The 26,366-nt window shown below is 38.4% G+C and overlaps 1 protein-coding gene across 2 annotated transcripts in view; it reads right to left on the reverse strand.

Moving 5' to 3' along the window:
* The window catches only part of LOC128866834 (tyrosine-protein kinase Dnt), a 213,354-nt gene that overhangs the window by 65,331 nt on the left and 121,657 nt on the right, over nt 1–26,366 (reverse strand). For both annotated transcript variants that reach the window (XM_054107835.1, XM_054107833.1), the window contains exons 3-7: nt 15,312–15,439; nt 14,754–14,991; nt 14,426–14,594; nt 14,151–14,311; nt 13,320–13,468 (exon numbers count right to left, since the gene is read on the reverse strand). In XM_054107835.1, the coding sequence (XP_053963810.1) occupies nt 13,320–13,468; nt 14,151–14,311; nt 14,426–14,594; nt 14,754–14,991; nt 15,312–15,439 (845 nt within the window). The remainder of the gene's footprint in view (nt 1–13,319; nt 13,469–14,150; nt 14,312–14,425; nt 14,595–14,753; nt 14,992–15,311; nt 15,440–26,366) is intronic.

Below are 26,366 nucleotides of genomic sequence, written 5' to 3' on the forward strand. Positions count from 1 at the left end.
ACATGGGTATACGAGTAAATTCACCTTCATATGCTTCGGTTATGCATGGAAATGAGCCTAAAAGAATCATAAAAAGCGGTAACACTAAAACAAAAAATTTAACAGTGACTAAGCCGTTTGATACTGTTAATAGTGAATGTATTAGATTATTTGGTAGCGATATTTCTGACTGCATGAAAAAAATTGTAAGCTTTTCAAAAGCATATAAACAGCTACGCAATGATGACGAAAAATCAGTTGCCCTGTTTGGGTTACTAACAGAATTAAGAATCAATAATGATTAACAAAAATATCAAATGCATACTCATAAACGTAAACTCTTTGATATCAAAGCACAAAAGGCACTACTTTAATCTATTTTTGAAAAAACACAAACCGGATATAGTACTTATAGCCGAACATCGCCTCAATCCAAGACACAACGTTAATTTCAAAGGTTATAACTTTATTAAACAGACCGACAGCGCTAAACAGGTACATAATAGGCAAAACACGGATGGTACGGCTACTGCTATTTGCATAAGAGAAGAATATAAATACGAACTTATAAAATTTCCAGACACCGTTCATTTGGAGAAAATAGCTTTAAAAATTTTCTGTACAAATGGGGAAGAAATCTCGTTTGTATCATTATATAATCGCCCATCTGATTTATTACATGTAAATGATCTTAATTTAGTTCTAGACTCTCTTAATTCAAATAAAATAGTAATTGGAGGAGATCTCAATGCTAGGCATACCAATTGGGGAGACTCTGTTATAAATAATAATGGGCGTATACTAAATAATTGGCTTCAACACTGTCCCACATTAAACTTGATACCAACAAAGCATCCCACTAGGGTATCTAGGCATTCAGCTTCATACTTAGATATATTTTTAGTGTCACCGTTTGTTGGAATACAATTTAATGAAGTAAATGGATATATTAATTGCTTAAACACTCATGAATACGAATCGGATCATAGTGGAGTAGAATTGATCATAAAATCAGATCATAATGTACTTAGTTGTCCGTTAACTGAGTTTTTCAATTATGATAAAACTGATGTAAAACATTTTAATGATGTATTGTTAAGCAATCTTAGTACAAACTATTTACCAATCAATTGTAACGTAACACGAAATGAAATTGATAACTGCATTATAAATTTAAATAAAGCCATCGACACGGCTCTTAACTCAGGAGCTGTTCCTAAAGTAGAAGTGCGCAATCGTGGGCTTATAAACCTACCTAGTGATATACTACATTTAATTTCTGAAAAGAAACGATTACGTCGCACTGCGTCAAGATGTGTTAATCCTCAGAGGAAAAACACTTTGACAGCTATAGTGCGTAATATTAGTAAGATTATAGAAGAGCGTATTTGTATACACGAAGAAAAATACTGGACAAATTACTTTTCTAATATACGCATGAATAACAAAACATACAATAAAATTAAGGGATTATGTGGATTAAAAAAAGTGTTAAAGATACCTGACCTTGTAATTAATAAAGACGATATTGATATTGACTTCCCTTATGCAAATCCGGCTGGTAACAATAGTAATGACAACATTGTTCTTACAGAAAACTTACATAAAATAAATGCATTAGCCTATAAGTTTGAACAAATACATCGCCAGAACCAGCAACTCGGAGATACAAATTTTACAGCTCATGTTGAAAGTAGTGTGTTAGAATTAGCTAACTCAGCTGAGCCAATTGTACATTTTACGAACAGCATAACAGCTGATGGTGAACAAACTACAGTTGAATCTCAATACACTTTTATAAATGCGGAGAAAATTGGCATAATATTACGATTAAAAAATAATAAAAAGAGCTGTGGGGAAGACGGTATCTCAAACTTTTTGCTAAAGAAAACAACAAACACTTTCTGGAGATTCTTAGCAATTATCTTTAATCACTCACTTAATATAGGCTATTTCCCACTGGAATGGAAAACAGCAAAAATAAAATGCATTCCGAAACCAAATACTGGCCTTAGTTCTCTTGTTAATTACCGCCCAATATCTCTTCTTTCAAATATTAGTAAATTATTGGAAGATTTTTTGCTTGAAAAAATAAAACAACATATCGAAGAGCGACATGTCTTAAAAGACTATCAATTTGGGTTCCGGCCATATCATTCAACATGCCACGCACTAACTTTACTCTCTGATTTTATTTGTAGTAATTTAAATCGACGACAGGCGACGATATTAGTCAGTCTAGATTTGGAAAAAGCATTCGATACTGCTTGGGTGGAAGGAATCTTATTTAAAATGTACAGGAAGTTCAACTTCGAAAAAAATCTTTGCATAATGTTGTATAGTTATTTAAAAGAGCGATAATTTTATGTTAATGAAGGTATATTTAATTCTTTGACAAGAGACGTTAACTCAGGTGTCCCACAAGGTTCTTTGTTGGGGCCAATTCTCTATAACATCTTCTTAGCTGATTTCCCTGACCCACCATTAAGTTCTGAAATTAATAATTGCGATATTAAAGTGCTCATATACGCAGATGATATAATTATATTGGGATCTCACCAACGCATGACCAAAGCTAATGAAGCCGTTAACTCATACCTAAATGAATTAAATACATACTTTCACAAATGGAAGCTAAATCTAAACTTCAATAAAAGCGAAACAACTATTGTTAAAGGAATACGTAAAAACTTATATCCAAATGCTCGTAAATATGAGCCTCAAATTAAAATAAATGGATTCAACATAAAATACAAAGAACAAATCAAATACTTGGGCATAATTTTGGATAGCAAATTCACCTTTGTAAGACATATAGATTTCATTTTGACAAAAGCAAAAAAAATGTTCTTTAGCTATTGTAATTTATTAAGAAGGCAGGGTGGACTATCGAACTGTATTAAAATAAATATTTACAAACAAATAATTAGACCAATCATATCTTATGCTCATCCGATATGGTTCAACATTTCTTCGAGCCAAATGGAGAGACTCAGACGATTTGAACGATATGTTTTAAGAATTTGTAGCGGTCTTAATCGCCAACCTTACAGAAGTGGTACTTTTCGGAAAAGAGTTTCTAATAAAAGTTTGTATGAAAAATGTAAAATATCACGCATAGACTTTTTCTTAATGAAATCGTCAGTAAGATTTGTTGATAAACTGACATTCATAGAAAATGAACTGATAAACAAATATCTGTCAAAGGCAAGGGAAATATCATTACCTCTAACAGAAAAATATTTATCACCAATATATTTAAAAATACTAAAAAATAATAATATGTTACATAAAAATAGTAAAGCAATATATTATCATAGGCGATACAATACTTACAACTTCAACGATGAAAATTTAGTTTATAACATTGATCAATTTATAGCCAAATAAATTATAGAAGTTTATTATACGTTATCTCCTTTTTAAGCCCTTTTTGGGAGAATATAAATAAGTTTTAAAATTATGCCAAAGACATTCCAAATAATAATGATAACCTATTGTATAATCAAAAGAAAAATAAGTTTTAAACTCCTAGATAAATACAAATGTATGTTAGGATAATGCTAAATAATCTAATTTTATCATAACTTTGTAAACTCCTATGTTAAAATGATTTTGGGCAATAAATGAAATGAAATGAACACATCAACAACCAATGAAAATCTTGGGAAAGTGAAGAAAATTGTTATGGAGAATCGTCGAATCGTAGGTATGTACCGTAATTATGTACCATGTATTTGCATAGCACACGTTTGAATTTTCCAAATGGCTTATGAAATTAAAAGCGTAAACTGCGTGCATACTACAACCAGGCATTCTCATCTCTAAGAGCGACTATTTACGAAAGTTTTTCGAGCCACAAAGAAATTTAAAAGCAGGTAGCTAGACTCAGCTCATTAGTGCGCCCCAAGAGCTGTAAATCTAAATTAAAAGAAAAAGAAATAGGAAAGGAATCTCAGAGAATACCCATCTTATAGTAAAATTTATTAAGTCAATGACCATAACAATATCGAGAAGATGGTCACCATTTCCACTGACGCATGTTTGAGATCCCTTTTCTGTACTATATTTTTCACAACATTTGAGAGTATTTCTGAGGATGCGTCGTCGGTTTCCTCCCGAATGTATTCCTTTCTTTAAATAGCCCCACAGGAAAAAGTCCGGCTCCGTTTGCTCGGGCAAGCGCAGAGGCCAGTCGAAATCGTAGTTTTTGTAGATGAGTCACCGAGAGAACATTTCTACATTTCTAGCGATGAAGCTTATTCAGAGGCAATACACTTTTAACCAATTGAACTTTATAGGGAAACCAATACAATTATTTCTACATAATTCATCACAAAGTACTTTTCAGGATGTTCAATTGTGACGAATTATGGCGAAAGGAGGCACCACGGATCTCAAGGATGCCTTCCCAAACATTCTCCATGTTCTCCAAACTCCACGTGATACGCATTCCTTGAGGTTGGTACACAGTTGAAACACTCTTGCACATCTTCTTGTGTTGGACACATCTTCGGCGGATTCGAAATAAAGTTTCTTGATTTCTGCGCGTTCCGTGGCTGTGTACTGTTCCATGGCTGAAATTGGACTTCACAGATATTTCTAAAATGCTATAGAAGAAGTTCTGTTATGTCAAGTATAGCTGGAACTCTCTCCACCTTTCAAGCCACAGATGTGAGACTATTTTCTAATAACACTGTGCAACAGCATTTTTGGGGACGCAATAATTTCAATTAGCTCACGAACAAATGGAGCACCATGTCTTCTGCGCTTTTCAGAGAAAAAAGTTGTGCAATTTCTCTTAAACAACAGTCAGGGGGATGCCGATAACCGGGCAGGAGATCTCTGAGACCAATCGAGTCGACCAAATTCACTTCCCTCTACGTTCATATGTCCTGGAGCTAAAGGAGTTGACTAGTTTGGATCTGCACTATGGCATTGTCAAAGCCTTGATCGCGGCTTGACTATCGGAAATAATGTTAATGCCTCCTCGCTCCCACGTTCCCTACACATTTTGCTAGCCTGCAAGATCACAAAGACTACTGCCTGAAAAACTCTAGCATTATTGGCTTTTGAGGAAATAAACAAATGAGCTTTTTTAGAGAAGCCTCCCGATTCCATCATAGAGCCGTAAGATTTTCCCTTCGTTCCAATCCTGCCTACTTTCAAAAATTGCTCGAACTCCAGTTTGCGGATAGAGAGAACTGTACGAAGTTTAAAGAAATACGGTGTTAACTGCCTAAGAATGCTATAAGGGACACCCCTTGAGAATTTTCTTCCAGAGGCCAACCTTCCGTAACTTGATTGCAATTTGGGCAGTGATGGAAATAGCGTAAAAATTGATGTAAGTGCAAAATGGCATAAAGAGCAGCGCATGTTGTTAAGGTGTTGTTGTTGTTAGCAAGGTTAATGTAGCAGAACATTTCAACCCATTAGCTCTCTCAGAAGAGCGTCCTTTTGCCCCTTTTTAGAAAGTCCAAATAAAATCTAGAAGGTTTATTTTCTATAAAATTTCACGAGGGACCCCCTCATATAAAATCTTATGATTGTCCCAGAAGAGCAGTCATACGTAAATGTTTATTCCACGTTCTAAATAAATTTTAAACAAGCTCGGCGGCAAATAGTGGCGAGGAATGAGAATTAAAATACTAAAGCCAATTCTAAAAAATTTCACATTAAAGGTGTAGAGCCGTTCGGCCGCTGTCGCCGAATGGGTTGGTACGTGACTACCCTTCGGGACTCAGAGAGAACGTAGGTTCGAGTCCCAGTGCATTAACATCAAATAATAGAAATAGTTTTTTTCAATAGCGGTCGCTCCTCGGTAGGCAATGAGTGCGAGTGTAAACCTCTGCCATGAAAAAGCTCCTCATAAAAAATATTTGCCACTCGGAGTCGGCTTAAAACAATAGATCCCTCCATTTTTGGAAGAACTTCAAGACGTACACCACAAATAGGAGGAGGAGCTCGGCCGGACACCTAACAGAAGCGTACTGGGCGATTTTATTATTATTTTTACATTCACTTGTAATAAAAAAGTCTATCGTTTATTGAAATGCTTTAAACATATGCCGTTACTTCCTTATTTTTAATTCCTTATTTTTATTTATTTATGCTTTACTTTAAAATCCTCTCATTAAAAAACTCTGCATATTGAAGTTTTTAGCCTTGCACCACAAAGCATCATCTTATTTTATCCACAAATTTAACTAATTTTCAAGCAAATTTCAGCGATTATCTCAGCCACTTTGTATTCTTACAATGTTGCACACAAGCTGCAACATCAACAGCAGCAGCAGCAGCACGCTAGTTCCTAATATCTGAAAACGGTGTTTTTTGTTTCGTTTTTGTGAACGTGCAACACGCAGGACATCATGTGTAGCCTCACTATACACATACACACACTAATATACAACGCATATAAGTAGTAAATGTTCTTGTTTACGCTCCAATAGCTGAAAATACTGGCTGCATCTGTGTTGGTTAGAGCGGAGCGGAAGGAAGAAAGAAAAGGGTTAACTGCCAGTTGTGGGACTTATCAGCTGCAACAACTTTCACTTGCAGCAACATCAACAGCAACAGCAAACGTAACCTCAGTAACAAAAGCAACGGCGATGCAACATGCTTACTTGCTTGCCCCAAATACACGTCTCTTTATGCTTGCCACAACATTTATGTGTCGTTTGTGGCAAATGACAAGTGGGTGTGCATATAATCCCACACCTATAAATATGCATATGTACTTGTAAATGCCTTGCCCCATGAGCGTGTGTGTTGGTAGATTGGTTAGAAAGTATGTCGTTCATTGTTGCTCTGTGGCACATTGCAATGTAAATTAAAAATATAATCGTCTCATACTTTGTCATGACGTTTGCCAACGGCAGTTACTTACGCACATGCATATATACATACATATGCATACAGTAACAACCACAACTAATAGTACAAATTATAATAGTAGGTATTGCTTTAGTAGCAGAAGCAGAAATGTTGTTGGCGTGACGCTGCTAACCACAAAACGTTTTCGTTTATGCTTTATATTTTGGATCCGTTCCCGGAACAGTAGCCGTAGCCCTTTTCTCTAAATGGGCCAGGTCCCAGCGCTGTGCTGTTAGCGTTGGCACGCTGTGGTTGTGGTTGAACGCTGCTGTCAGCATCATCACTAGCTTTGGCTTTTCCTTTTGCTGCAGCAGCAGCTGCTTATCTAAATGCGCCCGGTACACATGCACACAATAATTCACTGGTAATTCAGCCCTTCTGCGCCATGGATGTTTGTTTCAAACTCTAATGCACACCCACAGCCACATACAGGCAAGCAAATGTAAATGAATGCCGGTTAGTTGTCCTTCTTTTTACTGGCAGCCAACAGCTGAGGAAGTTGAAAAGGTAAAACGTCGGCTACAGTGAAAGAAGCTTTTCATCTGTTAAACGTTTGTACTTCCCTTGGGTGCGTTTTTCTTTAGAAGTACATAGTACAGTGGGCCTATGCCGAAGTTGAAAATGTGGCAAAAGTGAACGTTAAGAAGTGCATATAGAGAAGATGAAGGAAGGAAAGAGAATGTACCGGAAAGATATTAGAGAAAATCTTTCGTAAATTCGGGCGACTTTTGTTGTCAGTAAAAATATCTCTCTAAGCGAGTAGCGCTTTATGTTTTAATCGCTTGTAAGCAAATTATGGTTTTACTTTCACACTTCATCTTTGGCGCGATAACCGCCTACGTGATTTCGGCCGAGTTTAATAAGCGCGCCAGTCGTTTATTCTCGAGCTCAACGGCACCAGTTGGAAGCACCAAGAGAAGCCAAGTTCTTCTCCACCTGATCTTTCCAACGTAGAGTAGGACTTCTTCTTCCTCTGCTACCGCTAGCTGGTACCGCACGGAATACTTTCGAAGCATTTGTATCCCTTCGGACGACATGCGCCATCAACGTAGCCGCTGGATCTTTATTCCCTGCGCTACGTTTATGTCGTCATAAAGCTCATACAGCTCATTGTTCCGTCACTTACGTTATTCGCCGTCCCTAAAAGGTAAGGCACCAAAAAACTTTCGTAGAATCTCTCTCTCGAACACTGTAAGTGACGTTTCATCTCCAAAACTTCTGCGCCACCCAATAGGGCGGGCATGATGAGAGCCTTGTAGAGTGTTAGTTTTGTTCGTCAATGGAGAACTTTACTACTGAATTGCATACGTAGCCCAAACTACAACTTATTGGCAAGAGAGATTCACTGCTTTCTTTCACACTGATTCTCTCAAATATATTATTTATGAAATGAAAACCATTAACTGGACACTGAAGAAGAATTTGTTAGCTCCATCCATTGGAGGGCTTAGGGAGAAGAATGTTTGGGATGCTTCTCCTTTGTTGTGAATTTAAAGGGTGGTTAAGTTTCAAAGCCTGGTGTTGATTTTGAATAAAATACAATTTTTTTAAGAAATTATTATCATTTTTCTTTATTATGATAATATTCGTATGACTGAATTACGTATGAAACAAAATATCGGCCAAATGGCCGCAGCGACATCGGCGGCACACCTCCATCCGATGGTCCAAATTTTGCTGACTTATCGACGTACACCTTTTCTTTAAAATAACCCCAAAGAAAGAAGTCCAACGGTGTCAAATCACATGATCTTGGCGGCCAGTTGACATCGCCCCGGCGTGAGCCATTGTTTCGGTAGCTGTGAGACAAGTGGAACCGTCCTGTTGAAACCACATATCGTCCACATCCATATCTTCCAATTCGGGCCATAAAAAGTTCGTTATCATCTCACGATAGCGAACACTATTCACAGTAACTGCCTGACCGGCCTCATTTTGGAAAAAATGATCCCGCCGGCCCATAAACCATACCAAACAGTCAGTCTTTGTGGGTGCATTGGTTTTTCGGCAATCACTCTTGGATTATCATTCGCCCAAATGCGCCAATTCTGCTTATTGACGAAACCACTGAGGTGAAAATGTGCCTCATCACTGAAGATGATTTTCTTCGAAAATTGGTCATTCACTCTTGCCATTTCCTGCCACCATTCTGTCCATTGACGACGCTTGAAATGGTCAAGAGGCTTTAGTTCTTGAGTCAATTGCACCTTGTAAGCGTGTAAATGCAAGTCTTTATGCATAATGTTCATCAACGACGAGCGTAAGAGGTGCAATTGTTGGGCACGACGATGAGTTGAGGTGGACGGCTCTCCACACTATCGCGAACAGCAGCAATATTTTCTGAAGTGCGAGCTGTACGAGCATGAACTGGTGTTTTCACATCTCCTACAGACCCGGTTTGCTCAAACTTTTGCACAATTTTTTCGATTGTACCCACATTTGGACGATTAAATTGACCGAAAAAATCACGAAGTGCGCGATATGCATTTTGATTTGAACGCCCGTTTTTATAATAAGCCTTAATAACTTTAACGCGTTGCTCGATTTTGTATCTTTCCATGATTCAAATTGAGTAAGTTTGAGATTGAAAAGTGTCAAATCGAATGCAGAAAAAACTTGACGTTTAGGTGTGGTTGACATTCAACATCGGCCCTTGAAATTTAACTCCCCTTTATATACTTGGGACTCATAGCTCCGGTAGGCTCAGCGCTGCCGAGAATATACAGATTTCCTGATACAAATTACCATGATCAGTGGGTCTTACGTTATGTCTTTAACACCCACCAAAAGAATTAAGCCTTGCTACGCATAAGCTCTCAATTTAATTAATACTCCATAATTTCGTTGGGAAGTACACAGATGTAAGGCCAATGAAATATTCATGTAATAAGCGAGTAACGCAATTAGCTGTTCATAATTGCATTTTTACAGGCGAGGGAAGTATTAGCACAGAGCTGTACAAAATGCAAGGAACAGTACGGTTTCGAGATAAAAACAGCACATAAATAGTAAATTTAAAAGGTACGGGACGCAAGTCATTTAAACTAAACTGTTGTGTAGGCTGATGAAGATATCGGACAACAATTATATTTAAATTTTTTTCAGATAATTGGTACGTACAGATTTTGGGAAGCTTAGCCATGGAGTGATACTAAATTGAGCAACGCTTAAAAGTGATACAAAGACTTTATGAAATTGGTGGTTCTGTAAAACGTGTATTTCGCACATTACGTGGTTTTTTCGGTCAAGATAGCTTGCCATCTGAACCAACAATTAACTATTTTGTCATCTACTCGTGCAGGTCATTAGGTCGTTATTGCTGCTGTGGAACAAAGTGTGCATCAGGTGACGACACCCTCGTCATCGGCGCGGACGGCATTTGAACAAACTTCTATGATCTGAATTAGATTACATGAACTTGGGCAATATGTGGCTGTAACAAGACTGTGCCACTTCGAAAGCAACTCATGAAACAAGTGCCCTGTTGCGAACGAAGTTCAAAGGATTTATTACCTTAGAAAACAACGAAGTTAAGTGACCGCCGGGATCTTTCTATTTGACAACATTGTACTTCTTTCTCGGGGGCCAAACAAAGATTATAGTCTATGCTAATACAGGTAAGCCCGGAACAACTCTAGAGCTGAAGAATGAAATCAATCAAATCAAGGTTATAAATATTATACAGCACGAATTGTGCCAAAACGTCAAGGAAAATTTACATGATCAAGTAAATAAAAATAAATGCGACATTTGGGTTGTCTTTTATTTTTAAAAGAAAATTGATCCCTATATGGCTATGCTGACGATATTTCAAGCCATTTGTATATGAACTTCAATTTCGTCGGATATTAGCATCGGTTAGGACAGAGCAGATTGCGTTTAGAAAGTGTACACAATGTGGCTGCTGTACACTGCGATCCACGTTCACATATCGCCATATGGGAAAATACTAGCAGTTGCTTCAACGAGATTGTGCCTTAACTATCCGGAAGTGCTGAAGGTATTCTACGTCTTCCACATCAATAAAGTTGACCGTATTTGGCATTTCGTTGTTTGGACGAGTTCCTCCATCTTTTGTGGCATGCGCTGTGATGTTGTTCCACTAAAGGAGGGACGTATGTATATTTTTTCAAACTGCGAATAGTTTTTTGGCACTTTGGCGACGGCGAATATCGCAGGCGATGGAACGATGAGCTATATGAGCTTTACGCCGACATAGACATGGCGCAGCGAATAAAGAATCAGCTGCTACGTTGGCTGGATCATGTCGTTCGAATAGAAGTTAACGCTCTGGCCCTGAAAGTATTCGATGCGGCACCAGCTGGTGGTAGGAGAGGAGGAGGATGGTCGACTGGCGGTCTTTGTTGAACTCGGCCAAAATCGCGTAAGCGGTTATAGCGCCAATTAAGAAGAAGAAGTGGTTTTTTATGAGGAGCTTTTTCATGGCAGAAATACACTCGGCGGCTTGCCATTGTCTGCTGAGGACCGACCGCTATTAGAAACATCTTTCTACCGTTTTGGTATTTCGTGAACGGGAAATAATTTCGCTGAATCTACGCACTTCCGTGGGCACGTACGAACCTTGCAATAACTCGGTATGTGTTCAACAATGCAGGTCTAAAATAGATGAACTCTTCGGAAAGGGGCAGGTCATTATCTACTGAATACCAGGACTCAAAGCATTTGAACGAAATGAGAGAGGTGATGAGTGCGCTAAGGCAAGTACATATTCGCTTACCGCAATTGAACACATCAGACATATACCCACCATTCTGAAAGCGGAACTAAATGGGGAACTAGCTCTAGAAACGCAGTTGATATGGGAATACTCAACCTCGTATAAAAGTGTCAAAAAATGCTAAGGACTTGGAATACCAAAACTGCAAACTTTATGCTATCACTGTCTAGGAAAAACTGTAACGAAGTGAACACTAGGAGAACTTTGGAACACTTGCTTTACCACTGTTCTGCTCTATGTAGGACTTGACCAATGTGCCTAAGATCAACATATTTTTTTTCCTGGAAGGATATTGCTGACAAAAGGCTGAACGGGTTTTCTAAACTCGCAAAGACGTGCATTATAAATTATATAAATTAATATCTTCGACTCCGAAATACATAGCACTGGCAACACAAGCCCCCTAGGGGCCTAAGTGATACCTGTTTACAGATCAGCCAGCACTACCTAACCTAACTTACGCACTTCAGAATGATAGTCACGTACCACCTCATATCCTCATATTGCTTTTATAGACGATCTTCATCAGAGATCCGACAGTATATCAGTTATCCATTAGTATTGCCGAGAGTTGTCTTTAGTATTTTACGTGTTCTTTGGTCTTCGAATAATGACCACAGATAAATCTACCTATTGTTTATATCTGCTTAAGTCTTCGGCTCAGCTTGTGATAAGAGGAAATCCAGCGCGGTTTGTGTGCTTGGACTCGATTCATCAAGTCTTGTATCAGACTCTTTCCTTTCGTACTGGTCTGTTTCATCTGAAATGCTGTCTAAGAGGTTGAAGTGAGTTTCGACATTTCGGATATTTATTTGTGATTCAAAAATGGATTTCGCAATCGGATCTGCTGAGATATTTCTTTACTTATTGTATTTTCATAATTTTATGTGACAAATAAAAGTTACTTCTATATTTGTAAAATTTATTGGACACTAACCCACTGTGCACCTGTCGCCCTGCTACTTGCCACCAGTTCATTTTAAAGCTCAGCGGAGTGGGGGTTGGCATGTGGTAAAGATAATGTTCATATTTATTAATGCCTTTTACAGTTCGCACACCCTCTAAGTGCATGGATATTTGCTTATCAAAGCGGCGGCATACACAAGTTTTTTATTATTTCCACTTTTATCTGAAAAGATGATGTCGTTGGAATTTGGTTTTACAATTTTTGTCATTCACCCTCGAACTGACACCAATTTTACATTTTCTAATGCATTTCATTTGCAAACTCACATAAAAACCAATTGCTTGCGGTTGCAAGTTGCTGCTGGTGCTGTTGCATGGCAAATAAGCGAAATAAAAAATTACAAAATAATTGCGATTTTTGAATTCGTCATTGCCATGTACACGTAATCGTTGTTTTTATTGTTGGAATGTTGTTGGTGTTGCATTGTTATTGTTGTCGTCATGTGAACACGTGCTGCCGACATAAAACGAGAAAAATCGCTCAATGCTGTAAAGCGCTTTTTCGTGTTTGGAGTACCGTTTCAAGGGATTTGTCGCTAATAAGAAATTACCAGCAGGCGGTGGAGTGTACATACATACAGAAATTGGCTGGAGGTTGCTGGGGTGAAAAGTACGTATAAACATTTCAAAATTAAAACTAAGATTTTATGAAGTTACTCATTTTCTCTATGGGGTTGTTAATATTAAATATGGAAACGCTTAGTTTATATGCAAACACTTATGCATATGTAGGTATATGTGTGCTCTTGTGACTACATACCTGCGTTAGCTGCGACGAGGCATAATAGGATATTCTCGAGGGACAAATCGATTCCGGCTTAGAGTAAATTGTATCAGCCATTTGATCGCTGCCCACGGGTAGTAAGGCGGTCGCATAGGGGGAGGGTGTTGGCGTCGAACTGCGAAATCCTGCAAAGAAAATCAAAGCAAACTGTTGTTAATATTTGGTATTTCTTACTCGTTTATTTCATGTACATGCATTTGTGCATATTTGTGGTTTGCCGGCACACGGCAGCCGACCCAATTTCAAATATGGCGAAGAGAAATCGATAATTTAAAGTTGTTACTATACTAGATATGAAAAAATGCCAAGAAAAATGCCTATGTTGAGGTGCGGTGTAGTTTGTGGCACAGACTTAGGTATGTACATATAATAATAATTTAGAAATAATTGTTCAACAGTTGTAATTGTGCTTCATTTATTAGTTCTCTTGAATAGAGTCACTCATTTACATTATTTGCGCAGTAAAGCTGTGAAAAGGAGTCGTTTTTTAAGCATTCATTCTCTTTGGTCCAAAAATTCTTAATTCTAATAAAATTGGAAAGCAGAAAGGATTAACAGATCGCGAAATGGACAAATCGATATCTTGATCTCAGAGGGGCTTTAAATCGCCAAACTGCCAAAAATATTGGTCGATGTCCAAACGTCCACTACATGGAACGTGAATCAAGGTGTCTCCTATGGTAAGAACTACAAAGACAAAAGGATTGCATCTTTAGGATTGCATCAAATTCCCTTCAAAAATGAAAGAAAGTCAATTTCTGTTTGACTCAATGTGGTTAAGTTCTGTAGACTTTAAACAATACTTACTGTCGAATATGTTGCAAGATTTCTTCGACTCCGAAGGGTACTTATTCAGGCTGGCGATAGTCGCATAGGAACCACTGTTCGCGCTGGGTGGACGTCCCAAAGGATCTAAGCGTATGAAAACGTTCTGATGGCTGCCGTAAGCGGCGGTGGTGAAGCTGGTACTAAAATAACAAAGAATGAAATAAGGAGAAGAGATAAAGGTCAAAAGAGGCATAAAATTTCATAGAATAAATGCACTTTAACTTCTTCATTTAATTTCCTCTCAAAATACTTACTGCAATGAGTCCTGACGTATCTGCTTGCGTGCGCGCACATACATAGCCGACGCAATCAGCCCAACAACCAGCACCAGGCCTAATGCACAGGCCGCGGCACCCAGCAACGCATGACCCGGCGAGGGCGCTTGAGCGGGCGCTGCTGACTGATTCGGGGCGGGAAATAAACCTAGAAGACGGAAGAAGAAGACGCAAAGAGTAGAGAAAATGGCGAATGCCCGTTTGAAAATGCAATGATGCCAAAAGCAAAAAATGTCATGGGAATGGGATGGGATGGATGCATGGCGAGGTAGATGTAAATGGATTAGCCGAGCTGGATGGCGCTTACCTTTGAGGCAGATTTTATTCCGTTTAAAATGCAATTTGGTGTCATTAGTGCGCGGCGGACCGCTCACCAACATATTGACGACAAGCGGCACCTCCATATTGCCATTCCCCGTGCACGGCAAATGCACCAGAAACGTTTCAATTTGCTGAGGCACATATCCCTTGTCGGGTATGCTGAGCGTGGGCGCTGCTAACGCGGACTGGTCGTGCTCATAGTCGATCGTGATAGTATAGGGCAGCTGCAAGCGCCAAAAACGTTTCACATACATTTATAGTTGATAGTGGTGGTGGTGGTGGTGGTGGGGTGGTCGTGTAATACGATTTGTTGTTATTGTTGTTGAATGCGCATATGTATTCGAGCGCGAGTTGTTTCATGTTGACGAGAAGGTTAATGGAGTGCAAATTAGATTTTGAGTGCTGCATAAGTGGTGGCACTGCCATGCTCGTTGGGGTCACACAGAGTGACACACACATACTCGTGCGCAAAGAGCATGGCAGAAAAAATGCCCGTCAAGAAAACAGGCGGTAGGAAGGAAGGTCCGCTGTTACATGTACTTACCGGGTACGTGGTCAAACTCTGCCACGAGAACTCTAAATCATGTACATCTGCTGGCACCGGCACCGTGAAATGCATGGCGTATGTGTTGATGGCACCCTCATGCACGTAGAACAAGTCCGCTTCCAGGCCTGGACAGCAATGTGGGCGAGTTGAAAAGAAATAAGAAAAGAGGGGGAAAACAGTTATATAAAATATGTTTGCTCGCATGTTGGATATTAAAACGTAATTTACTATTGTATCAATTTTCAAAGAAATTTTCTGGTCTTTTTCCCCCTTTTCTTGAACCAACTGTAACCAACACTACCAAGATACCAACAGCAACCCCTGGAGTTGCTACACTCGAACAACTAATGCACACACAATTTTTTCGGCTTTGATCTTGCGCTCGTTAAAAAAAGTGTGAGTATTACTGTAAAAAAAAACTTGGAAAAATTGGAAAAATAGAAAAATACTTTTTTATTTGCCCTTTGAATGTGACACCTTCATCATCGCGCAATCAAATTTCATTGCTTTGTACTTGAAAATGAATTTCTGACAACTGCACACAACCCTGGTAAAATTGTCTACCTTGGCGCAAGTTGCCGCATTTAATGCAAAAGCCATATCGACTAGGGGTGAAAAATAAAACATCCCAATTTATGATTAGTATGCTAGTGGCTCTATTTGAGTGTGGCATCCTCTGCAAAAAAAAATCAAGAAAAAAACGGCACTTTTACGCACCTTTTAGCAGCGCAAAGGGAGCGCAGTTGTTGTTGTATCATATTTGGCAAGTGCTTATATTACCTATTTCTGCTTTTTCACTTTGTATGCCATTTTTATGAACTCTATTCAGGTAGCGATTTCTTGCCAAAGCTTCTCAAATACACTCAACCACATCACACACACAAACTCCCACGGATATGCGTATTCCCATTTGTAGTGATATATAAAAAACGATTCCGCTTCGAAATGGGGTAAAAGGGAAATAAATTGCCTTGAATGTGTAAAATATGAAAGGGATCAACTGTTTGTAAATATGTATTATATATACTCGTACATACATACATACATATGCAGCTTAGCGTGCTTACATTTCTATAGAGTGCGCTTTGGTGTAAAAGGTGATGTGGCGCGAAGGAGCAGAGAGTTTTGGAAATGTTTAATGGCGGTGGTTGGTTGGTTCTCATTCCGTCCCTTTCTTGTAGTATAACTATTGAAGCGAGTGCAAACGTTTAATATTGTGGTTACTTATCAGCTCGCACTTTTCTTTGTGTGTGTTTGAACACAAAGGTAAGCTCTCGATTAATATTAAAAAGGGTGTTTATATTTTATGTTATGCAGCGCAACAATAAGGTGATTCTGGGCAGTTTTCTCTGTATAAGTAATTACTTTTTCCACAATAGTTATTACAAAAAATTATTTTGGCTTCATTTTTTATTACCTTTTCGGAAGGATAACCATTGCGCGCGTATTTAATATTAGTAAATACTTCAAGCTTCAAAATTTAACCATTTGTATGTGTGAAACGGTGTAAGTGCCTCAAAGTCTTCATTTTCGTAATTGGTGCGGTTTGAACAGCAGTTACCACATCGAAAGCTGGATTATTTATGCTTATTTGTACGACCTGACCCAGCAAGCCAAGCAATTAGTTCTCTACAACAGGGGTGCGCAACCAATAGCTCAATTGGCTCACCTTTTATTTGTTTATTTATTTATATATTACACTTAAAATCAAAAAAGTTTTACTGCTGCAATTCACTTACTACTAGGGTCGTGTGAAAAGTCCGAGCAAAGTCAGAGAGATGGCACTATTGGTGCATATCGAGGTCGTGCTTAGTAATAGCATCGCCTGGAAGAACACACACCAAGTTTCAGCCAGATCAGTATATTTCTTTGTGTTTGGCATTCCTTGGAATCGAGTGTGTCGAGTGATTTTCAAGAAAATGGACGTAAAAGGATTTCGTGTGTGGAATTTCATACCTCAGCAGCTGTGTCGCACAATTAACGGAAATATGGTTCCAACTCATTTAAATCTCACGTATTCTCCAGATTTGCCTCCAACCGATCACTCGGACTACTATTTATTCTCCAATTTGAAGAAATGGTTGGCGAAATTTTATTCAAACGGCGAGGGGATTGCAGAAACGAATGGCTATTTTTCAGACTTGGACAAATCCTATTATTCAGAAGAGACCAATAAAATAGAAAAGTGTTGAACGAGGTTGACCGTTAATTACAATAAGTAGTTTTTATTTTGCACGGACTTTTCAAACGAGCATCGTAATACAATTTTTTGAAATTAATAAACAAAAGAACTAAGCGTAAAATACAACTTGCTCAATAAATTTATAAATGTGTTAGCGACTAAAATTATGCATTTAACCAAAAAAAAAAAAAATTGTTAAAAATGTTTAGAAAATGAAAAATCAAAACAAGTGGAGTTTGATATCTCATTAAAGTCATGAAGCACTGGAGCAATAGGTGCATTGAACTGCAAATTGGTATAATAGGCGCTTACACCCTTTGCCGGATGCTTGGCTGAGCTCCTCCCTCAAGTTGCGGTGTACGTCTTGATATTTTTCTATAAATGAAGGGAGCTACAGTTGTATTCCGCCTCCGATTGACAAATATATCAGAGGAGCAGAAATACACTCTGAGATTTGCCGTGGCCAGCCGTGGGGCGACCGCTAATATAAACAACTTTTCTGTCATTTGGTATTCATTACTCGGATTTTCCTTCTTGGGCACTACCGTAAATGATAATAACGTACCAACACATTCGGCTGCTGTTATTTGGTATATTGGTTTTGAATATCTTGAGATAAAAAGTGAGAGATTATCGAAGAAGTTCTCGCCGGAATAAGAAGTTTAATGTGCTACACCATAATCGCTCAATAAATGTCCCATTAAACTAAATACAAAAGGCAGCATAGAACGGACTTACGGCATTTAAGAGACTTTAAGTTGCTTAATAGCAGGCGGAAACTATGCGAGGGAATTGGGGCAGATAAATTAAAAGATATTAGGACGAATTTAATAAACAACTTTATAGAAGACTGGTGATAAAGTCTCCAAATAAAACAAGAATATTCCAACTAAGGCCGGAAAAATACGGTAGGCAGTAATTTATTTGTGTAAGGGTCTTTAAAACTTTAACTAAAGCGTTTTTTAATAAGAGGTGATATTTTGATATTCAAAGAAAAATGCTATTTTTTAATATAAGTGATCGGATGTTTATTTCATTATAAAGACGAAGATATGTCGTTAATAGTGGATAATAATATCAGGCAAATTACCACCACGAACACGCTTACAGGACAATATGCTTTTCATGATATTTTCCATAACCGAATTGGAAAGTGGCTGCCCAATGTCCTCGATAGCCTCACGAATTCCTTCTCTTGCATGTGGCGCGAAAGAAAAAAGTCACAAGGGGTTAAATCACAAAATCTCGGTGGCCAATTGTGATCACCTCTTTGAGAGATAACACGGTCCGGAACTTTTCCCGTTTCGTTTGCCTGTGTGGCCTGTAGCGCCGTCTTGTTGTTCAGATCAATACCATCCATTTCCGGCCATAAAAAATCGTTAATCATTTCTCAGTAGCGCAATCCATTCACCTGTAACACCTGTTATTGGAAAACCCTTTATTTAGTCTCAGAAAGCCCAATGTCAAGATAATAAAATTGATGTGACTTGAGCAGAAGTATTTAAGTCAAAAATTACTCCAAGGTTCTTCAACCTCGAAAGGTTGGAGGTCGTTATTGTAGATTTTGTTGATTATTACGAAATTTGGGTTAATTGACTTCAAATAATATTTTTTAAATTTGAAGAGGTGTGCATAAGTACACCATGAATCAAATTTACTAAGGTCAGCTTGAGGCTTCATATTGCGTCAAAATTTTCAAGTCGCCTGCATATAATGGGTGATTTAGCTCACAACAACATCAATAACTGAAATCTGATATAACGTAACGCGTTTTTGTTTTGCTTTGTCCATGTATATTGAGGTCGCCCCGGCTTTATCGGCTCCTTAACAATGCTTAGAACTTTCTTTGTCATAACGAATTCAGGCTTTTCTAATGAGTGAGGTTAATGTACTTATATAGTTGAAAAGTTCGCTGATCAGCCATGCGTCGGAACATTGTCGGAATATCTTCGAATCACCACTGGACCGTATTTTTGTCTATTTTCCTGACAATTCTTAACTCTTGAGAAATTCTCTAATTGACGACGTTAGGCACGTTTGAGAGATTCCACGTTTTTGGTGCAAAATCAACTCTTCGTTTATTTAAAATCTCCTTTGTTTTAACGGCGTAATGTGACGACGATTTGTCAGGCTTTGTCTAGATTATCTAATCCAAGTGAAATTATTGAATTTTAGAGACCATGTCATGATTGTCATATTAGTAGGCTTGAACGTATGAAGAAAGTCTTTGTTCTTTATACTCTGAGTTCTTTGAATTTCCCTTCATTGGTATAAAGTCCATTATTTCCGGGTCCTTGAGATTTGCTTAGAGCAAAATATCTTTCATTATAGAAAACGTAGACTTGAAACACGCTTACTAAAAAAGAGATTAAACGTAAATATTTTGCCGAGCTTTTTCAATGTTTTTATAGAACTTTGTGGGTGGTATGTTGCTTCTACGGTGTCTTTATGAAAACTTTTGTTTTTCTGGAAACAAAACTACGAACTAAGTTTAAAAGCCCACAGCAGCGAAAAACTCCTTAATTTTATGCGATGCGTTTCTTTTAAAGTTAAATTAATTTTAAAAAAGTTTAAATTTTTTGTTACAATCCCAAAATAGTTTTGGGCCAAATTATTTTTTTATCCATCATGAGACATGGGTGGGTTTTTGTTCATCGGGAGGAGAGTTTGATTTTCAATTATCTACTCATTCTAAAGGATTACTTGTAGCAAGATAAATTTTTCAATGGATATCAAGGCTGATATTATGTGCCCCTATGAAACGAAAACATTTATTTTGTTTGACAAAAATGAATTCGGGTTTTTTGTATTTAAGGGTGACCGCTATTAAAATAATTTTTTTATATCGGGACAATTCGGCTGCAAATAACGCTGTGCCCTGACTGTTTGCTAGATGACAGGATACACTGTTTTGTTTTTTTCCTTTAGTTTACCTCCAGAACCTTTCTCTTTCTAAATTTATCTAATTAGATGGTCCAATACACAACTGGTAATATCCAATACATTCATTTACCCTCTGTTCTTCCCACCTCTAGCCGGACCAGAAGAACCACTGCTCGTAAATAAAATTTAATAAATAAACTAATAGCAGCTCAGACTATTCTGTAGATATGCAAAATTTCGTATTTGCAAAAGGAATACTTTGTTCTAGTGAGATCTCGAATTCCACATATTACTCATCCGCTTTTATATAATTCGCGTTGCACCCCATGTCAGAGTGGTTAAGGTAGGGTTCAAAATGACTTCGCACTTACAGCGACCGTCGTCTAATGCGTTGAGTGGCGTTCCTCCTTTTCCGGGGAAACTCCTTTCCAGGAAATACTTTTTGCGACGTCCATGAAATGGATTAGTTCAATTCACCCACGTTTGGTTCCACTATATTTCTAGATAGGGTCATGCTATAGGTTCGTCTTTTTATGTAACTGTCGGTGAGGCTTCGCTTTGTTCTACAGTGTCCGTAATACGTCTCCAATGTATGCTTTTTTACCGCAATCCAGCCGTGCTCGCCTTCAAGCATTTTGCTGATTATATTGGTCGATGCGATGTCGCCAATCTGCTGCTTGAAAGCATCTCTTCCCAGAAGTCATCTGCCGCAACTAAAGAACGTGTGTTCGGCGTCATCGCTCGGTGCTTTGCAGTATATGCATCTGGGGTCACTTACCTTACCCATGCGTCATGGGTATTTCCGGAAGTATCCGTGTTGGCATGAGTTTCGCCGTTCATCTGCCACTCGATTCAGTATCCCATCGGCTTTACCACCGTTGCATAATTTGACATCTCCGTTCAGCGGCGCTAGTGGTGGCGTGTTTTTTCGTGTAATCTCACGCATCCATTCGTTCCCGTGCCAAGAAGTCGACAGGTATCGCCCCGCTTGTCACAAAAACACCCGCGCTTGAGGCCGGCGGGCCAATTAAAAGGTCAAAAAAATCGATTTTTTTTTTCCTGAAATCAATAGCTTAGATATTCAAGAACATGAGACACAAATTTTCAGAGTTAAATTCCAAGTATTTGCAGAGCTACAGAGCCAAGCGTAGTGCGGCGTCGAGCAACCGTGCGCTTATTGTTGTAGTTTGAAGCGCGTTTTCTCGGCTTTTCATTTTCACGATTTTACCTAATTTATGTACACGATTGCAAAAAAACTAAACGAGCTATCCATTTCATTCAAAATGCGTTATCTTCAGTATTGTTTTCTCTTCTATGTGAACTAAAAAAAACATCCAAAAACTTTTTTTAAGCGACTTTTTTACCCAGTTGAAGAGTTTTTTTTTTCCTTGAAAAACCACTTTTTTTTTCTACCTTCCCCAAAATTTGGAATTTTACGTGTTTCTCCCAATTTTCTTAGTTCACATTGAAGATAATTACATCAAAATTAATAATCTTTTTTTTTTTTGTTTTCAGATGAAAATTGCAAGTTGTATCTTGTACAGAAGTTGGATACTTCAGTGGCAAGGCGCTCTGGGAATCTATTGATAACTCGGCTTACAATATATTGTTGGAGATTGTAAAAATTTTTTTTTTTTAGTTCAAATATATATTAAACTATCCCCAAAACTTCATTTGGCTAATTGTTTTTTTTTCTCATCCTACAACGCTTCGCGAAAACTACTGAATTTAGGGCATCTAATTGGCCCGCCGGCCTTGAGGCAGTGCGGTAGGCTGAAGCAACTCTGAGAGTAGTTGTTCGTTGTACCGTTCCTGTGCTTTACCCTTGATTCTGTACTTTAACGCAACTCCCCATATTTCCCAACCATTCAAGAATATTGAATTCGAGATCGCCATAATCAGTCTACTTTTGCTCTGTGTTGGTCCATCGGTGCTTGCATAAGTCTGCTTAGCATTATCGTGACTTTCGCTGCTTTGGCAATCCCGTGCCGTATGTGGGCCCAGAACGTAAATCTGCAACCAAGTTGAATGCCTAGATATTTCACTGCTTTGTGAGTCACTAGTGACGTCTCGCCTATTTGCATACTGACCTCGAGTGTCTTGTGAACCCGTGTCATCAAGATTACTTCGGTCCTATGTTTGGCTCGTTCCAACCAGCTGAGCATACCGGACATTCGAAATGCATGCATACAAATTGTTATACCAAAAATAGCTTACCTAGTTGCCGCCAAAAGAATGTATTCCATTCGAGCAGGTTCTATTTTTTATTGAAACATGTTTTTTGGTTTGAAGCCTAACCTTTTCTGTTACTTTTGTTTCAAAGGACACGCCTGTAAAGTGTTCCACTCACTGCAAGTCAGCATTCCGTTTTCAGTCGCACCTATTAACACTGCGCAATCACTCCTTTGAATATTGAAAGCAGATACTGTAGACAGAGGGTCTGTGTTCCACCAAGTTGGAAGAAGAAAACTTTTAAAACTTGGACTAGGAAGCAAATAATTTAATTTAAATATTGAGAAAAATGACATTATTACTATTCTTATTATCTCATATAAATCCAGGGAGGGACAAAGGGTAAGGAGAAATTCAATTATAATAAAACTTGTTAGTACATAGGGGTTTTCCCATTTATTACGCATTCTGATGCTTAAACAATACTTAAATCCGTCCACACCATTTGAATTCAATTCGGCACCTCCCTTTGCTTCTCCAACACCAATGTAGGGTTGCATTTACATAGCTGTCATTTTATTAGGTATTTAAACTATACTTAAAATAAGCTTAACCACCATGAAATTGGCCGCGAATACGAAGTGTTAAAACGAATATCTGTGATACTTCGCATCCACTTAATCTTACTTCCCTCTATGCAGCACTCCATTACGTAGCCAACCATGAAAGCGTCAAACGTCAATCGAATTGCGAATGGGAGGGGAAGCGTAAGGAAGAGCATACGCAAGTAATGAATGCCGAAGATGCGTTGATGTCAAATATATTTTAAACGAATATTGCTTAGAAAATTCATTTTGTCTCTTTGTCAAATACTGCTAACATTTAAGTGTCTTTTTGATGAGAGATTTTGTGTTGGTGACTCGTTCAGGAGCGGGTAAAATAGAAAAAAATATGCGGACAAACAAAGAAGCAGCGTTAGATTTCAATATATGTACACCCGCCTCTCCGTTTGCATTTACGTCCTGTCTTGGCATTGTGAGTCACATTGTGACTTAGTTGAGGCGGTTTTTGTCTCTTCGTAGCGGATCAAAGCCGTTTGCAGCGGCTTGGGAGTTAGCTGGTGCTTCTTTGTATACGGTGTAGTGCACTTAAAAGTAAAAGACGTGAAATTAAATTTCTTTGCTGCATTATTCACTCATTGAGATCATTGCTAATCCATTCGCTTTTCGCAATTGACAAGAGCGTCTTTCCAATAGCGACAAGGACAACGACAACGACGACAGGATATTCTTGCTTGAACAAGGCAAATGTCGCTTCGCGTACACAAATATATCAGCAGTAGATGCGTAAGCGCACAAACGTACCAAACAGATTGCTAAAATACTGTTAGTTCGCGCCGGATGTGGCAGCTAGCAGTGGGTTAGAGGAGTAGTCAGATAGCGAATTTTCTCCTTACCCAAACGGTCCACATTTCTAGTCAGTGGGTGGTTGTTAGACCAGTGGAAGTGGCGTTGTTGCTGTTCCTGTTATACTATTCCGTCTTGCTTACTGCTTGGCTGCATGGCTAACTTAAGTGGCAGTTTGGCAGGAATCTGGGTGTATGCCTGGATGTGTCTTGTGTATAAAGGGAACTGCGTTCACATGCTTGCTAATCTTGGCAGACTGTCAAATATGTATGTGGGTGTGATGGCCATGAGACTGGGGTTAAAGAAAACGTAGACACAGTGGCAGGGAATAGCTAATAATAAAATTTAAAAATATATATTTTCTTGTTTGATATTAAAGTTATAATAATCAAGTTAGCCTCTAGTGTCATAGGTAAGCTCGAAATTTTTTCGAAGGAATAAGTTGGAGCAAATGGGTGTACAAGTTGGTGGAAGCGGAAGATCATGCATGAGGTATTTTACTCTTCAATAATATTTCTTCTATTTCAGATGAACTCGCAACAGATTTGACAAAATGAGAACCTATGTGTTAGTAGTACAAGACTGGACATAGATAGGAAAACATAGTATCAAAGAGCAAACTGGAAAGGGCACAAAGGGCAGCATCCGTGCTTGCTAAAGGAGCGCTGTCACGTTAAGCGCTAGAGTAGTAGTGGTCCGAAGCACCACACTGATACCTTTACACTCTTAACCTGTTCTTTAACCTACGTCCGCTCCAGTGAGTTCCACCAGCCGAGAATTCCATACAACAGAATTGGTTTTATAAAGATGTTGTAGATCCAAAACGTAGTTCTGTTGCAAATGTTGACTTCTTATTCCTCCCCTCAATATTGGACTTCTACGTTACCTATTTGTAAAAGATTATACCCCCGTCTTTCGTAGGTAGCACTGGCACAACATTTTGTATTGAGAGGAGGGCTGGAGTTTGGCTATTTTAGGTGTTTCCTTGTGAAATTATCGCTTACAATAAAATGGTCTATATATGTAGCTCCAAAAAATTAACTTAACTCGAAGTACTCATAATAAGCCAGTTTCACACGTCGTATTCCCATGTAATCTCTTATAGTGGAGATTGTACAGTGAGTCAAAAAAGTATTGGCGCCCTCGACAAATCAAAGGTCTTAGTGCTATAACTTTTTTTCTAATGTAAATATAAAATATAGAAAACGGTATATACGAGGGCGGATCAATAAGTCCGTGACTTTTTGTATTTCTGAGCTCTTTACTGAAAAAGAAATACTGGTAAAATAATACACAAATTTACATCAAAAAAGTATTGGCACATTTTTTATATGAGCTTATGCTTTTGGCGTCGTAACGGTAAACTCCCGTTATTTTGACTCTTGCTTTGTACTTATTCGTACGTTTTAGGAATTGCATACGGTCGCAATCACTTTTGATCGCGATTTCAACGGACATAGACCAAAATGGGTCGTGGTGCTGAAATTTCCCTAGAACTACGTCAATTAATGATAAAACTGTATTTAGAAAAAAATCCTATCGCAAATTGGCAAACTTGTCGATAAATCATGGTCCAGCGTTCGAAACATCGTTATGCATTATTGCAATACTGGCGAAATAGCTCCGGAGAGCAGATCTGGCCGCCCAAAAAAATTAACCGAACGACAGGAACGAATTGTGGTGTCCATGGTGGCACAAAATCCAAAAACCTCGAGTGTCAAATTTTGCGAAACCCTGCAACATTCATTTGAAATCAATTTCAACCCCCTAACCGGTCGGAATATCCTATATAAGGCTGGGTATCATGGCCGAGTTCCTCGGCGCAATCTCTTCATGTCGAAGGTAAATAAGAAAAAGAGGCTAGAACTTGCTAAACAGCCCGAACACCACCATATTTAGTGATGAATAAAAATTCAATTTATTTGGGTCAGATGGAGCTCAAAAGATTTGGCGAAAGCCGAATAGAGAGCTTCAGGAGAAAAACCTGCTCAAAGCAGTTAAACACGCTGGAGAAAATGTGATGGTTTGGAAGTGTTTTGCGGCATCAGGTTTCGGAGAGCTCGTGTTCATAGATGAGAAAATAGATAAGCATGAGTATCGCGACAATTTTAAAGAAAATTTAAGTTCAAGTGGCGAAAAACTGGGCCTTAATAGGACAACTTGGCAATTTCAACAAGATAATGAACCAAAACATTCATCTTATCTGGTGCAGGAGTGGTTGATATACCATATAACAGCTTAGAACACCCCCAATCGCCGGACTTAAATCTTACTGAGCATGTGTGGCATCTTCTGGAACGGAAGATACAATCTCACCACATAACGCCAAACGATTCTCTAAAAGAGGCAATATTTGCTGAATAGAATAAAAGTTACTTCCGAAACTTCAAATCTTGTAAATAGTATAAA

This window comes from Anastrepha ludens, chromosome 6, assembly GCF_028408465.1.
Source record: "Anastrepha ludens isolate Willacy chromosome 6, idAnaLude1.1, whole genome shotgun sequence".
Classification (NCBI taxonomy): domain Eukaryota; kingdom Metazoa; phylum Arthropoda; class Insecta; order Diptera; family Tephritidae; genus Anastrepha; species Anastrepha ludens.